General features: G+C 38.9%; 1 protein-coding gene and 1 pseudogene across 1 annotated transcript; both read left to right on the top strand.

Annotated features, from left to right (window-relative positions):
• The first annotated feature begins 1,166 nt into the window (after nt 1-1,166).
• LOC126792721 (3-isopropylmalate dehydratase large subunit, chloroplastic-like) lies at nt 1,167-5,902 on the top strand. Its single transcript, XM_050519184.1, has 15 exons — nt 1,167-1,400; nt 1,507-1,635; nt 1,717-1,887; nt 2,052-2,204; nt 2,326-2,394; nt 2,483-2,599; nt 2,991-3,065; nt 3,222-3,299; nt 3,388-3,483; nt 3,951-4,000; nt 4,488-4,542; nt 4,647-4,778; nt 4,956-5,003; nt 5,098-5,256; nt 5,491-5,902. Exons 1-15 carry the CDS (start codon nt 1,317-1,319, stop codon nt 5,629-5,631), a joined length of 1,557 nt encoding a protein of 518 aa, XP_050375141.1. The 5' UTR covers nt 1,167-1,316; the 3' UTR covers nt 5,632-5,902.
• Nucleotides 5,903-6,613: 711 nt separating this feature from the next.
• On the top strand, nt 6,614-10,473 carry LOC126792722 (3-isopropylmalate dehydratase large subunit, chloroplastic-like; annotated as a pseudogene).
• Nucleotides 10,474-17,679: the final 7,206 nt, after the last annotated feature.

Genomic DNA, 17,679 nt, shown 5'->3' with positions numbered 1-17,679 from the left:
GCAGTTGTACGTTGTGCAACATACAATATCCAGTTCATATCATAGATTGGCATAGTTCGAGCCACTGCTTTGATCAAAATTTGTTTGCTTGCACAACTAAAGATTTTCACTTTGCAACCAAGTAATATCTTAGAAAGTTTTCTTTTGATAAATTTTATCGATCCTGAGGCTATTAATATATAGAGGTTGAACTGTAGTAGAGGGTAGACCATAAAAATAACAACCATCTTCAGTCACCAGTGTCCGTGACTTGTTAGAAACTTCAGTTGCGAGCCACAAAATAACTTCCTAGCCATGCCGCCACCACAATTTGATCAGAACCGCAACATCAATTACCACCCCTAAACCAAAACTAGTGAGACCTCGCTGCCATGCAGTTGCCAGAACAACCACGACCTCGCTACTAGTAGGGTGTTGGAGCTTTAATGACAATCAACACACCCTAGGTCACAATAGCCGCCAATCCTAAGCAATCTAACGCGGATTCCTCTTGTGCCAAATTAGTGTGTTTGATAAACTTCTTTTAAGAACATGTCATCAATACATGAGTCCGTTATTTTCATGATTTCTTATTGAAAGAATGAAAGAAATATTAATAGTGAGTTCTATTTGCACATCTGAAGTGACTAAGTATACTTTTATCTTTTTTCTTTTTCTATTTGCAACTTAATAAACAGTACCTCACATTTAGAAACTATCGCATTAGTGCCTCAAGTTTCTGTTTTAACCTAATTTTAGTTCATTCAGTCAGTTAACACCGTTAGTGGTTTTATTCTTACCAATTTTAGGGGTATTTTTGTCACTTTATTTTCTTTCGATTTCATCTTTCATTTCCCTCTAATTTCAACTATTAAAAAACAATTGGCAAAACAATTAAACTATGTCACCGAAACTTGGTCTATAATTACCCCATCCATATAACCAATCTCACCTCCTCTATAAAACCTTATCTAGTCCATTTTGTGAATAAAATCTCTCACCGTGATGTACACATCCAATAAATAGATTTAGGCCTACATTTCAACAAGAAATAATAATTCGGCGAACTACAGACTCGATAACTATCGATCCATCTTCTACTTTCACCAGTAAAAACAGACAAGGTTAACCTTTTGCCGTTAACTAAACAAGTAAAACAACGCCAACCACACGCCCCCCACTCCACCTCCTCACCTGCCTGCGTAATTTCACGCTCTCATCCGCCGTCTCGCACTGTCCACATTCCACAACCCCAAACACGTCTTCACTTCCTCTTCTCCAAAACACACAACATATCAAAACCTGTCGAAATAAACCCACAACACATCTCCACCGCCATGTCTTACTCCACCGCCATGTCTTACTCCACCGTTGCTCCACCTTCCACCTCCTTCATCAACAAAACGACCACCACCACAAAGGTCAATATCTCATCTTCAATCCCATCAAAGCTCCCACCTTTACTTCTCAAGTTCTCATCTTTACCTCCAAAGCTCTCACCTTTATGGTTTTTTTTGTTCTTTGCAGAAGGATTTGGGTCTCTCTGCTTTCTCTCCCACATCGCCGGTGTCGCTTCAGCGATGCCGGAGATCAGTCTCCAAGAGAATCTGCTCCGTCATGGCCCCATCGGAGCGGAGGCCAGCCACTACTGGCTCGGTTAGTCAAGTTTTGTTTTTGATTGGTTTTTTTTCATGTGGGTTTATTGGGAAGCTTAGTATTGGCGTTGGGTTTTGGCAGGTGAAGACTGGAATGACGATGACGGAGAAGATACTGGCAAGGGCTTCTGAGAAGACCCATTTGAGTCCCGGTGACAATGTTTGGGTTAACGTTGATGTTTTGATGACCCATGATGTTTGTGGCCCTGGTTCCTTTGGTATCTTCAAGAAAGAGTTTGGACAGAATGCCAAGGTAGCTTAATTTTTTCGACCTATGAACATCATTGCATTGATCACCATATTGGCAATGTAGTTGTGCTTCCATTGTTCTTAGTTCATATGTGAAGTTTCTGTAATTGCTTGATTAGTTGCAGTTTTGTAGTGGTTATGTAATGCTTCATTGTTTTGGCATTGTAGGTTTGGGACCGAGAAAAGATTGTGATTATACCTGACCATTATATATTTACCACTGATGAGCGTGCAAACCGGAATGTGGATATCTTGAGGGATTTCTGCACGGAGCAGAACATCAAGTATTTCTATGATATCAAGGATCTTGGTAACTTTAAGGTGCGGATTTGGAGTGTTTTTCATTTTATGTTCATTTGCTAGTGTGTGTGTGTGTGTGTATTTTTGTGTTTTGTTATTCTGTTTTTGCACCAGAATCTAACTCTAATTCACAATTTTGCAGGCTAACCCAGATTATAAGGGTGTATGCCATGTTGCTCTTGCTCAAGAAGGTCATTGCAGGCCTGGAGAGGTACTTTCCTTCGGGAAGCCCACTATTTTTTTGTTTCTTATGGTACCATGATCCGAAACAGCAATCAGACTTTCTATTTTGGTTTCAGGTGCTGCTAGGTACAGATTCTCACACCTGTACCGCTGGAGCTTTTGGACAATTTGCCACTGGAATCGGGAACACTGATGCAGGTTTCGTATTGGGCACTGGGAAGCTTTTGCTTAAGGTTTGTGGATGTTGCAGTTTGTTTTAATTCTCTATAATATCCTTTGTGATAGATTTTATGCAGTTGACATAATTGCACAGCTTTAGTTTCAACAATATATCATTGGTGAATAAGGTTCCCCTTCCCCATTTTAAATTTCTCTCCCTCTTAACCTTCCATTGAAAAATTTTCTGATTCAGTACCAGTGCTTGCTGACCTTATGATACTATTTTAATGCAAGGATTTGGCAGCTTTTTTTTTTTATGTACATATGTTGAATTAGTATCAGATTGATTTCAGAAAGTTTGTTACAAATCTGAGGCTAATGAGTCATTGAATTGGCCCATGTTTGCCAAAGCTTATGGGAGATTTCTGGTCATCAATAATTTCTCACTTTTTTTTATTATTGCAGGTGCCTCCAACTCTGAGATTTGTGCTGGATGGTGAAATGCCTGACTATTTGCTTGCCAAAGATTTGATTTTGCAGGTGAGTTCAATCAACTCAAGCCAATTGTTTTTCTAATGTCCACAGGATACTGGAAAGTTGAAATTACATCAGATAGTCGTTGATGCAGTTCTGATAAATATTTGGTGAATATATCCAGGATTTATGTTGCATTTAAAACTGATTTTCATCTTGCAGATTATTGGTGAAATCTCTGTTGCTGGTGCAACATACAAAGCTATGGAGTTTGTTGGCAGCACTGTTGAAAGCTTAAGTGTAAGTAAATATACTGCACATATGTATGACATACGGTTCATTTGGTTGCAGCTTTTAATTACTCTGTGTTTAATCCTATACTGGACAGATGGAAGAGAGGATGACATTATGCAACATGGTTGTTGAAGCTGGGGGTAAGAATGGTATCGTCCCTGCTGATAGCACTACATACAAGTACCTTGAGGTTTGTGCTGCAGATCATCAAATCCTCTCGAACCGCTACACACATGCATAACGTTTTGTATATCTATGTATATTAGCATCGATATCATAAATGAATATCTGTTTGCACAGTATATGATTTGTTAGATGTATGTGTCCATAGCTGTTAATTGTTTTATCTGGTGCATGCTGCTGATGCATTGATGAGCATTTTTCGGTGGTTTTTATGCTGGGTTTGGAATGTTACTTGTACAAATGATTTAAAGCATGTGCATGAGGACATCGACTTTCATTATCCTATACACCTTGTGGTGGCAGCCCCAAAGGTTCAGTTCACAACTCAGAACAGATTAGGAACAAGCATGTCTTACGCTTTCTTTTGCTATGTCGTGAACCTTTTTTTTTGTGGGTTTTTTTGCAACATATCATTTTGTTGCATACATTTAGGTTCTATATCAAAGGTTAAATGATGTGAATTTTATATTGCAGGGTAAAACGTCTGTACCTTATGAACCTGTGTACAGTGATGATAAAGCAAGGTAAATTGTTCTATTAGATATCTTCACTTTGTTTGCCTAGACTTCTGTGTATCAACTTTGAACATCTGTATTAATATTGCATTGAACTTGGAGATAAACACTACACTTTATTTTTATTGGTCTGCGGTGAATTTATCTTCAAAACTGGTCTTATTTTACCAATATCAAGACTAAAGTCAGGTTTTCAGAAAACAATTTTACTTGCATTCAATGTTTATGCATGTTCGGCCTTACAAATAAGTACTTTGACACTCTGAAAGAACACTCTTCTTAAAGCATTTAACTTGTCTGGAAAGGAATTTACGACCTTATAATCGTATATAGATATTAGGGAACTCAATTGTAAAATGAGCAATTCATCCAGGTGCATATGACCTTCTATCATACTCAGAAAGAAAATACACAACTTGTTTTATACTGCATCTGGCTACTTACTATTGGTCCCTAAGAATGGTGATATTAATGAGTTTGTTTTACTTTATTTTAGATTTCTTACCGAGTACAGATTTGATATATCAAAACTGGAGCCATTGGTAGCAAAGGTGAGCGGCACATATATAACCTCATATGATCTATAAGTTTTAGGTCATGAAGATTGTTTTTTTGGCCTCTCTTCTGCAACTTTGTTGTTGTTGTTGTTTTGCAGCCTCATTCTCCAGATAACCGTGCTTTAGCAAGAGAATGCAAAGATGTCAAAATTGATAGAGTCTATATTGGATCTTGCACTGGTGGTAAAACAGAGGATTTTATGGCTGCTGCTAAAGTTTTTCTAGCATCAGTAAGAAATCCACTTTTTGTCATAATTTTACTTGGTATTTCAAATTGCACAGTTTGGGTCCCTGTATCTTTGTATTACATCTCATTGTCCTGTATTTCTATACATGTGTTAATAAAATTTCTGTACGCATATTTTCTGCCCTCAGTTTAAGCTTACAGATTTATTGCCTTACTGCAGGGAAAAAAGGTTAAAGTACCCACTTTTCTTGTTCCTGCTACGCAAAAGGTTTGTCTTGCAACAAAATTAAATGCTTTAGTTTGCTAGTAATTTATTCAGAAACTTATAATGAAAATTTGATTATTGCATTTGCTACATACAGGTTTGGATGGACGTGTACAGTCTTCCAGTACCAGGATCTGGTGGGAAGACCTGCTCACAGATATTTGAGGAAGCTGGTTGTGACACACCTGCAAGTCCTAGTTGTGGCGCTTGCTTGGGTGGTCCAAAGGACACATACGCTCGCTTGAATGAACCACAGGTAAATGTTTTCTTCACATTTAATCATGCTAAGGCTGCTGGACCTCATGATAGTCGACTGTCCACTGGTGTAGGACTGATTCTTTGAACCTCAGAATCCCACTTGTTGATAATCTTCTCCGAAAGAAACTTCTATTGTTTTGAGTTAAATTATTCTGAAACTATCATTTGAACATCCACTGGTACTGAATCACTATATTCCATTTCTGATGTCATGCCTGATATTTCGTTGCAGGTATGTGTCTCTACTACAAATAGGAACTTCCCGGGCAGAATGGGCCACAAGGAAGGCCAGATATATCTTGCTTCACCATATACAGCTGCAGCATCTGCTTTGACCGGTTATGTCACCGACCCAAGAGAGTTTTTGCAGTAAGCAACTGATGTCTTCACTGATTATTACTAGATTGTTATGAACTCTTCCGTTGTTAGTTAGGTAGCCGAAATTAAAGGAAATAATGGGTCGTCACACCCATGTCAATGGTTTTGTATGCTGTGATTATCGGGGCAGTACCATATGTATTTTGTGAATTGTGAGCATGAGTGCGTAGAACGAGTATAAACCAGAAAATGAGGCGTCTATCTATGTGAACATAATTTGACGACATCTTATTTTATTGGATAGAATCACATCCTTTTTTTCTCAACCTGTCCTGTTTCAATAATCATCAGATTAGCTTCAGAAAGTCATTAGATATTAGGAAAAAATCTCTCAACACAAGTAACGTCCTGTACTTTTCACTAGACACTAGTTTAGCCTCTGCACCTGTGAGATGCAAGACATTACTGGAAGCCATGATACAGTGAATGCTCCTGGGCAGTTCTCAATTTCGAAATAGCAGCTATATTGTGCCATGTCTCACCTTATTGATGGATATGGTCTCAACAAACAGGTTTGGTTGATGACTAAGAAACAGAGCTGAACTAACTCCGTAAAACTTCAATTCTAAAATGTTAAAGCAATCCAAGCTGATGGCACGACCTTTCTGAGGATGGCACGACCTTTCTGAGGATGGCACGTCAGTAAATGGCGTACAAAAATTATGACTGGTCTAAACTAGTAAATATGTTTCGTGCTCCCCAAGCAACTAATAATCGACTTTCATTTGTTGGACTCATACTGGTCCAGCCAGGCAGCAACCATTTTGTTGGACTCTCGAACTTCAATTTATTATAGCAAAACCAAACTTTCAGGATCATGATTCAGTATTTTACTTTCATTTGCTCTACAAAAAGATAATTTATCTTGCCGCCCAATTTGACCATTTTCCACAAAACAAACGTATGCGATTTCTCTTCTCCACGTACAATACATAAACACAAACAAACAGTCGAAGTAAACACACATTTCAGCAGACATGGCTCACTCCACTGTTGCTTCACCCTCCACCACCTTCATCAACAACACCATCAAGGTCAGTCTATCTCATTTAATCCCAATAAGTTGCACCTTTAGGCTATAGCTCTAAGTTTCCCATCTTTGATATATATATTTTTCTTTTTATTGAAGGATTTGGATGTCTCTGCCTTCTCTTCCACATCGCCGGCTTCATTTCAGCTATGCAAGAGATCACTCCCCAAGAAAATATGTGCCGTCATGTCGCCATCAGAACGGAAACCAGCCACTACTGGCTTGGTTAGCCTTTTCCATTGAGTTGGTGCTCTAGATTTAAATGGGAGCTGTGTTGGTTTTCCGGTTTATGATATTGTTCATTGATCGACTTTGCAGGCCAGGACAGGAATGACGATGACGGAAAAGATATTGGCTAGGGCTTCTGAGAAAACTCATTTGAGTCCAGGTGACAATGTTTGGGTTAATATTGATGTTTTGATGACACATGACGTGTGTGACCCCGGTTCCTTTGGAATCTTTAAGAGAGAGTTTGGCCAAAATCCTAAGGTAACTTCGTTGTTTCAGCTAAGAACATCATAGCAACTATCAACATATAGGTAATGTATGGTGTATATAATTGTTCCTTCTTTCTTTTTAGCTCATAGTGTTCGTTATTTATGTATTTCTGCATGTTTATTTAAGTTTTTGCATGTATTTCGGAGGGGTTAAGTAGTGTTTCATTGTTTTGACATTGTAGGTTTGGGATAAAGAAAAGGTTGTTATCATACCTGAACATTATATATTCACTAGTGATGAGCGCGCAAATCGTAATGTGGATATCTTGAGGGATTTCTGCATGGAGCAGAACATCAAGTACTTCTATGATATAAAAGATCGTGGGGACTTTAAGGTGTGGATTTAAAGTATTATTTTATGTTGATATGCTATTGTGCATGTTCTGTTATATCGTTTTTGCAAGAGAGGTTAACTTTAGTTCACAATTTGGCAGGCTAACCCAGATTACAAGGGTGTATGCCATGTTGCTCTTGCTCAAGAAGGTCATTGCAGGCCTGGAGAGGTACATTTTAGTTTCTTCCAGAAACCAACTATTGTTTTATGGCATTATGATCCGAAACAGCAATTAGACATTTTCTGTTGGCTTCAGGTGCTGCTGGGTACAGATTCTCACACCTGCACTGCCGGAGCTTTTGGACAATTTGCAACCGGAATTGGGATTACTGATGCAGGTTTCGTATTGGGAACCGGAAAAATTTTACTGAAGGTCAGACGGATGCTGGATTTTGTTTCATTCTATAACTCTTAATGTCATGCACATATCATTCTGATAGATTTCATGCAAATGAGTAGTTCCGAGGCGTTATTTCTTAATAATATTTTATTGGTGAACAAGGACAATTTTCTGGTTCATTGATATTATTTGGTGATCTTATGATACCGTCTTCCTTATGTACATATGCTGAATGAGTGTCAGAGTGATTTTACTTTTGGAAGTTTTAAGACAAGGTACTAGATCGATCAAAGTATGCCAAAGCTTATGGGGGATTTGTTGATATCAAGAATCTGATTTCTCACCTCTTTAAAAAACGCAGGTGCCTCCAACTCTGAGATTTGTGCTGGATGGTGAAATGCCTGACTATGTGCTTGCTAAAGATTTGATTTTGCAGGTGAGATCAATCAACTCCCAATCCAATTGTTTTTCCATTGGAAGCTTAAAGCTACATCCGATACAGCCTGTAGTTGCAGTTCTTTTCTTGACATATAATTCAGTATTAATTTTTTTTTTGCCTTAAAAAAAACTAATTTTCATCGTGCAGATTATTGGTGAAATATCTGTTGCTGGTGCAACATATAAAGCTATGGAGTTTGTTGGCAATACTGTTGAAAGATTAAGTGTAAGTGAACTTACTACGAGTACTATAGAACTGCAATCCATTTGGTTGCATTAACTATTTGTTTTACTTATAATGGACAGATGGAAGAGAGGATGACATTATGCAACATGGTTATTGAAGCTGGGGGTAAAAACGGTATCGTCCCTGCTGATAGCCATACAAATACATTGAGGTTAGTACATTGAGGTTAGTACTGTAAATTATCAAATCTTTTTGCACGATGTGCATATGTATATAAACATCATTAGCATGTAAATGGATGTGGTTAGATGTTTCAATGGCTGTTCTTTTTTGTCTAGCAGATGCGAACATGAACATCATTCTCCCATTTCTCTTTGTATGTTGCACAGATTTCAGTTCTGTAGCACAGGCTAAAAGATGCAAATTTGGTTTTGCAGGATAAAACGTCTGTGCCCTATGAACCTGTGTACAGTGATGATAAAGCAAGGTAATAGATATATGCATTTTATTATCCTAGCCATTTCATTATCTGGTTCATAAGTCGGTACTCAAGCAAAGAGGATGGACATAGCTCGATATTTATAAGTTGTATCATACTCTTTTGTGTATTTACATTGATATTGCATTCAACTTAAAGATAAATTAACACAGAAATTTGTCTTTAAGTTTTTTTATGGGGAATGCATCCTTAAGCTTTCAGATCTTACCAATATAATAATATAAACATATACAGATGGTAATTCTTTACTTTCGCTTGGTCTTGTCAAGGATTTGTAACCTTATGAGTTATAAACATATACAGATGCGAAGGAATAGAATATTAAAATGAGCAATTCATGCTGGTCTCCACATATGACCTTCAAGTCATATTCAGGAAGAACATGCAAATTGTTTAAACTTCATTTGCATACTTTATATTGCCACTAATGATCAAGTTTGTTTTCCTTGATTTAGATTTCTTAACGAGTACAGATTTGATATCTCAAAATTGGAACCATAGGTGGCAAAGGTGAGCAACACATACATACCTCATATGTTCACTATTTATGTGTCGAACAATTTGTTTTTTAACCTCTCTTCTGCAAGTAATTTTTTGAAATGTTTTGCAGCCTCATTCCCCAGATAACCGTGCTTTAGCAAGAGACTGCAAAGATGTAAAAATTGACAGAGTCTATATTGGATCTTGTACTGGTGGGAAACCAGAGGATTTTATGGCTGCTGCTAAAGTTTTTCTAGCTTCAGTAAGGAATCCATTAACTTAGTATAAGCAGATTGGCAACTTCAGTTCCCTCACTTCCTTGTATCTTTATATTACATCTCATTCCTGTATTTTCCATCCATTTGTTTGTCTAACTTGCTTGCACATTAATCTACCTTTGGTCTAAGCTAACTGAACTATATGCTTCACTGCAGGGAAAAAGGTCAAAGTCCCCACTTGTCTTGTACCTGCTACACAAAAGGTTTGTCATGTAATAGAAATTTCACAAACAAAATTCTTAATAAATGAAAATTTGATATATTACGTTTGCTATATGTAGGTTTGGATGGACGTTTACAGTCTTCCAGTTCCAGGATCTGGTGGCAAAACTTGCTCACAGATATTTGAGGAAGCTGGTTGTGACACACCAGCAAGTCCAACTTGCGGTGCTTGCATGGGTGGTCCTAGGGACATGTATGCCCGCTTGAATGACCCACAGGTAAGTCTATTTCTTCACCTGCACACGTTTTGGATTCACTAAACCTCAGAATCAATTGCAAAACATCTTGTCCTTAATGTATATTGTTATTTGAAGTTAGTACTTCTGAAACTATGTTCATCTTGTTTGAAGATACACGTAGTGGTATTGAATCACCATTTCCATTTCTTTCATTGCAGGTATGTGTTTCTACTACCAACAGGAACTTCCCAGGTAGAATGGGACACAAAGAAGGCCAGATATATCTTGCTTCACCATATACAGCTGCAGCATCTGCTTTAACCGGTACGGACCCAAGAGAGTTTCTGCAGTAAGCAACCTATCAGTAATAGTTTATCATGTACTCTGCTGATGTAATTTAGGTAATGGATCATAGCATAAATCTCTATGGTTATGTATGCAGTGATTATCAACCTACTAGGACAGTACCGTCTGTATTGTATGTGAACTTGTGAAGTTTGAGTGTGAGTGCTTAGAATGCTGACCAGAATATAAACATAAATCTATATAAAGTTTATAAACATAATTTGACAACTTCTGCTGACTTTCATTAAATACAATTCCTTTCATGTTTCTGAATTTATCCTGCATAAGACGTGAAATTGTACGAAAAATTCCTGGGTAAATTCCTCCTATGGTACCTGATGTTTGGCTATTTGGACAATTTGGTACCTCTATCAATTTTGACCATATTTTCAGGGTTATTTCCGTCATTCTAGTCTTAAACTCATTAAATTCACATTTTTCTTCATTTCTTCCTATAATTGCCTCTCTTTGGAGATAATTAAATTGATATATCTACTCCACTTAGCATCTACTTCGCATATATCGAAAATAAATTTTTCTTAATATACTTATTGTATCCTAATTATTTTCTGCAAAGAAAATAAATTGCCTTTATGCAATTGTAATTTTTATCAAAAAAAATTTTAATTACTTATAATTAAAATTAATTTAGATTGATAGCTACATTATGAAAACTTATATACATAAATCATCACAGATACTAAGTGGATGAGTTATCAAATTTTTAGTGATAACTTAAAGGCAATTTGGAGGTATTATAAAAAAATAAAGTAAAGTTGAGATAAGATGACGGAAATAACCCTGAAAATATGGTTAAAATTGACATAAGTACCAAAATGGCCTAAATTTGAGAACTTTAGGTACCAAATTGTCCGCTTTCATACATCAGGTACCAAATTGTTTAAGTAGCCAAACATCAGGTACCATAGGAAGAATTTACCCAAAAAATCCTGCTTGTTGTTGTCACTTGCCAGTAATGCAGCATATAAACCTTTCAGATGAAGTCTACTGAAAGCCAAGACGCAGTAAAACTTTCTGAGCAAGTCTCAATTCCAAAATAGCAGTTAGACTAGTGGCTGTTCTTCCAAGGTCTCCCTCAATTGGAAGGCTCTGGACCTAATCAGTTCCTTGTCCATCTTCTGATCCTGAAATTAGATTTCTTCTTTTACAAGATTTCACGCTTACTATCTTACTCCGAGTCCCCACTAGCATCCATTTAGCCCTGGTCATTGTGTATGCGAATGAGATTCTGCAGATGGAGAATTGGAGATGATTTGTTGTCTAGGATCCAGAGACATTCATACAAAATTATTGGCACATTTATGATGTGAGAGAGTGCTTTTAATCCTCTGTTAGAACGACCCCCTACTTGCATTATAGTATTGAATAACAACAGGGTTTTATTTGCAGCTAAATATACTATCAATCAAATTGATAGCCAAAATTTTAGGTGTCAACAAAACCATGTTGTTATTCCTTAGTATAAAGAAAGTGAAGAATTCAATATTAAGAGGTAAAGCTTGATCATTTCATTCATGAATTGCACAAATTTATACAGATGATTATACAATTTAGATCTAGAAGTTTTGGAGATTACATAGCTACAAGATCAATTACAATCAATGATTCTTGCTAAAACATAATCGGATCATTTATATTAGGAAACCTGAAATCATCCTTGATCTGTGCTTGACTGTGCTGACTTCTTGATTTGTGATTGACTTTGCTGCATTGATGTCATGATTGTGAGAAGAGGGACTGATATGGTTAACACCCCCCCCCCCAGCAAGTTGATGGGCCTACGATGGACAGGAAGCTTGGCAAGAATGCGTTGGAAGTGCTGTTTGGAAAGACCCTTGGTGAAGACATCAGTGAGTTGATCCTCAGTAGAGACAAAGCCAACTGTAAGCTCCTTCCGAGTCACCTTCTCATGGATATAATGATAATCCACTTCAACATGATGAGTCTGAGTGTGAAAGACAGGATTAGAGGCAAGAGAGATGACACTAATGTTGTCACACCATAAATTAGGAGTCCTAGAAGGGATACCAAGATCACGAAACAAAATTCGAAACCAAGAAATATGAGCAGCAGTATAGGCCAATTGACGATATTCAGCTTCTGCACTGGACCGAGAAACCCCACTCTGTTTCTTTGAGCTCCATGAGATAAGATTAGAACCCAAGTAGATGCAAGTGCCACCGGTGGAGATACGATTATCAGGATCACCAGCATAATCAGAATCACAATAAGCAACCAAACAAATAGAGCTAGGAGCATAGAACATACCATCAGTGGGAGTATGTTTGAGATACCGTAAAATCCGTTTCACAGCAACCCAATGCACAGTAGTAGGAGAATGCAAGAACTGAATACTTGATTGACCGCATAAGAAATATCTGGATGAGTGAGGGTAAGATACTGCTAGGCACCCACAACACTACGATATTGAGTTCCATCAGCCAAGGGAGCCCCATCTTTGATACTGAGCCGCTTACCACTGGATAGAGTTGAAACATGACTAGCATCTGTCACTTGAGTTCGATGAAGGAGATCCATTGTATATTTGGTCTGAGAAAGTGACAATCCTTGTTGGCTACGCTCTGCCTCGATGCCCAAGAAATAGTGCAAGGGACCTAAATCCTTCATGGAAAACAACTTGTTCAGATTACCAATAAGAGTTTGAATGTGAGTATGATGAGTACCACTGATCAAGATGTCATCAACATAGATAAGCAAGAATAACTTGACACCATTGGACATGTAGATGAACAAAGATGAGTCAGCCTGAGAAGCAATGAATCCCAAGTCTTCCAAATAGTTCGAAAAAGAACGGCGCAGCTTACAGAGATGCTCTGGAAAATTAGAATTAACAAACCCCTATGGTTGTAGCATATAAACATCCTCTGATAGATAACCATGCAAAAAAGCATTTTGAACATCCAATTGCCGAATAGGCCACCCATAAGAAACAACAATAGCTCAAATCAACCGAATAGAAGAGTGTTTGATCACTGGACTGAAAGTCTCACCATAATCAATGCCTTCTTGTTGCCTAAATCCTTTGGCCACCAATCGGGCTTTTCATCGTTCCACCGAACCATCAGGCCGCTTTTTGATACGATAGACCCATTTTTTGGGAAGAACATTCATATGAGCAGTGTGTGGTACAAGCTGCCAGGTCCCAGCCTGGAGTAAAGAGTTGAACTCCATAGCCATGGCATCACGCCATTTCTTCTGTTTTACGGCTTGGGTGTAGCATGAGGGCACAATATCATGAGTGACAGAGGTTACAAGAATGGCATATTTTGGATTTGGTTTTACAATTCCATTGCGGCTACGGGTGAGAGGACGAGGGGGCTGAGGGATTTGCAGTGGAGGATGTTGTAGCGGCATAGGATTGGGATTTTGTGGCGGTGGAGAATGAGGGTTAAGGACCGGTTTGGTGATTGGAGTTGGTCAGCCAGCGGTGATGCGTCGGCCGGTTAGGTGGGCAGAGGACGGGGATAGTGTGAGTATGTGTTGATGAATCTGGGATCGGGTAAATTTGGCGGAGGTTATGGTGTTTGTGCCGATTGAAGAGGATAAGGAGGAGAAAGTGGGCTGGGATTACGGGCTGAAGGTTGGACTGGTGTGGATGTAGTAGTGGTGGTGATGGCAATTGTTTGGGAGAGGTTTTGTGAGGATGCCGGAGGAGGAGAAGTAGCGACTGACTCCTGAAACGGAAACGAAGACTCGTCAAACACAACATGATGAGAGAGATAGACCCGACCAGTGGATAAATCTAAATATCTATAACCCTTGTGATTTAATGAGTAACCAATGAAGACACACTTAGATGAACGAAAGTCAAGTTTGGTTTTATTATAAGGACGCAGATAAGGAAAACAGACACACCCAAAAGTACGTAGAGAGGAATAATCTGGAGGACACCGAAATAGTTTTTCACATGGAGAACTAAATTGGACGACATGTGTGGGTAAACGATTGATGAGATAAAGTGACATAGTGAGAGCTTCAACCCAATATGATTTGGGCACAGAAGATTGAGCAAGAAGTGTGAGAGTGGTTTCAACAAGATGACGATGTTTCCGTTCGGCCAACCCATTCTGTTCTGGAGTATGAGGACATGAAAGACGATGATGAATACCCTTATGAGAAAAGAACTTGGTGAAGTTATGATTGTTAAATTCACCCCCACCATCAGATTGGAACTGTTTTATAGAAGATGAGAATTGATTTTCCACATAATTGGAAAAGGCAACAAAGTTGGTATAGACTTCAAATTTGCGTTTCATTGGAAAAAGCCAACTATATCGCGTGAACTCATCAATAAAAATCACATAATATTTAAATCCATAGAGTGAAAGATGTGGTGAAGTCCAAACATCGTTATGTATTATTTCAAATGGAGAAAGAGAGACTGACTCTGACAAGGAAAAGGGTAACTTGTGTGATTTGCCTAATGGGCAAGCATGACAATGAGGCAATCGTTTATTTTCGAATGAAAGACCAGATGCTAAACGACGAAAAACATCGGTGGATGGATGACCTAAACGAGTGTGCCACACATCGGCAGTGACCCGCTTGACTAAGAAAGACTGAAGAACCCTGGATTTATTTGATGACGATGGACTAGAGACGACCGGATAGAAACCATTGTTATTCCTCCCCTCCAAAAGCGTCATCCCGGTTTGCATGTCCTTAACAAGGAAAAAATTTGGAAACATTAGTATATAGCAAGAATGATCTGATAATAACTTGTGACCAGAGAGAATATTGGCAGAGGCATTAGGAAAATAAAAGACATCATGCAAAGTAATAGGAGATGAGTATGAGGGAAGGGTGAGAGTTCTAATTTTGGAAATTTGTAAACCTTGACCAGTGTCAACACCGTTGACTGTATCATTGCCCTGATAGTGACGAGCATCATTAAGGGCCTGAGAGTTGTTGGTGATGTGGGTATTGGAACCGGTATCAAGTAGCCAAGCCGAAGAATTATGGGGAGAAGTTGTACCAGCAGCCATGGGAGAAAGCCTAGAGGTAGGAGTGCGGCCTTCATATGCAAGGTTCATTCTCTGGAAACAATCCAAAGAAATATGGCCATTCCTATTACAAATTTGGCAAGGACCCTTAGAATCAGTGCGATTAAATGGAGTTGGACCCAAGATCGAACCACCGAGGGATGGAGTGCGTGAACTAGACCCACGTGAGTAAGTAGATGGTCCAGAAAAAGAGGGCCTAGCAGAATTATTGGGGCGGACACGACCTCCTGAAGTGTTTCCCCGACCCCGAGTGCCACCAATAGAGGTGCGTTGTAGGTGGGACACAAGAGCAGTAGGAGTAGCATCTAGACCTGCAACATTTTGATTGTTAATCTGCGTCTCTGCACTTAACAAAAGAGCTTCAAGACCATCATATGAGATCGGGGTATCCCTGGCTTGTGCTGCACTAATAGTATTCTCATAAACATGACCAACATAATTCATAATAGTAGATATAAGATCAGAGTCATCAACCGAATGTCCAGAGAGAGCCAAAGTATCAGCAATTTGGTTGATCATGTCTAGATAGTCAGAAATGGACAGATCACCGCATGTGGGGTGAAGAAGTTGACTCCGAAGCTGAAGGATACGGTTCTGATTTGTGGAGGCATATCTGCGAGCCAGGGAGGTCCAGGTAGTGTGGGCGGAGTAAGATCGCGCCACTGTGGACAGGACAGAGGGTGTGAGCGACCCGTTGATCCACCCAAGGATCATCTGATCCGTAGAGAGCCACTCTTCATAAGCCAGATTGACGCAATCGGTCAGGGTGCTATCGGGATTTCAGAAAAACACAGTTGGGCAGGGATGTGTGTCGTCCACAAAACACATGAGATTCCTACTTTTCAAAAGAGGAGTGATTTGGGCAAGCCATATGGAGTATTTTGTTCGGTCTAGTTTAATGGTGAGGAAATTGGAGATGGTGGTGGTGGTGGTCTGAGTGGTGGTGGGAGTGGTGGTGTGAGCAGTGTGTGTTTCGGAAGGAGGAGGAGGTGATGGATTGGAATCAGTGGGGGGATGATGTTAGCGGCCATTGGGGAGGAGGGACTGCTTAGGATGGGATTGGAAAAAGAAAAGCTTGTCGTTAGACAGAGGCTCTGATGACCATGAACAATTCAATATTGAGAGGTAAAGCTTGATAATTTCATTCATGAATTGCACAAATTTATACAGATTATTACACAATTTAGATCCAGAAGTTTTGGAGATTGCATAGCTACAAGATCAATTACAATCAATGATTCTTGCTAAAACATAATCAGATCGTTTTTATTAGGAAACCTGAAATCATCCTTGATCTGTGCTTGACTGTGCTGCATTTACTTCTTGATTTGTGATTGACTTTGCTGCATTGATGTCATGATTGTGAGAAGAAAGACTGATATGGTTAACAGAAAGTAAGTACTGTTCTAACTGGGATTGAACGTACATTGTAACAAATTGTTAGCTAAAACGAACAAATATTTGCACTTTATGTACTTGAGTTTGATGAGTTCTAAAAAAATGGTTTTAAAGAGAAACGATAGATTACACTTCTATGATCTTTAACAAGGATTCAGACAAAAAAAAGATCTTTAACAAGGTTGAATTGTAATACCTCGAAAATTCACATCTAATTTCCAATGAGTTCCTTGGTATTATTAAGTTGGTCATTGTCCAATTTTATTTCACGAGGATGAAAATGAAAGAATTCGAAAGATTAATTGTTCGGGAACGTTCAATTTGACGAGTCTAAGAGTTGACTTTTGATTCACTAGGTTTCTTAGAAAACTTCTTACATGAAAGTCGTAGAGCTCGTCGATACGAATTCGTGGACACGCGGCACGCCTAAATCGGATTTCGTATGAAGAAGTTACGAATCAAAAGGTATTTGGACATTTTTGGAAAATAGTATAAATAGGGGAATTAAAGAGAAAAAGGGGGAGAAAATCAGAAATTCGGATCGGTACTGTTCACAGATACTGTTCACCCCGAAAAAAATCCAGAAATTCTCTCTCCCGAGCAGCCAACTTTGGGCCGCCAGATCTCCACCGTCCGGCCACCATAGAGCGGCACACTGGTCAAGTTTGAAAGGTTGCTGCGTCCCCTGTCGATTTAAGAGCGGTGAAACCCGAAAGTTCTCCCGAAAAAGCATATTTCGCCGAACTTCAACTCGTCAGATCTCCCTCCTCC

This window comes from Argentina anserina, chromosome 4, assembly GCF_933775445.1.
Source record: "Argentina anserina chromosome 4, drPotAnse1.1, whole genome shotgun sequence".
NCBI classification, from domain to species: Eukaryota; Viridiplantae; Streptophyta; class Magnoliopsida; order Rosales; family Rosaceae; genus Argentina; species Argentina anserina.
The sequence above is the reverse complement of the archived record's forward strand: the minus strand, read 5'-3'. Positions and strand labels throughout refer to the sequence as shown.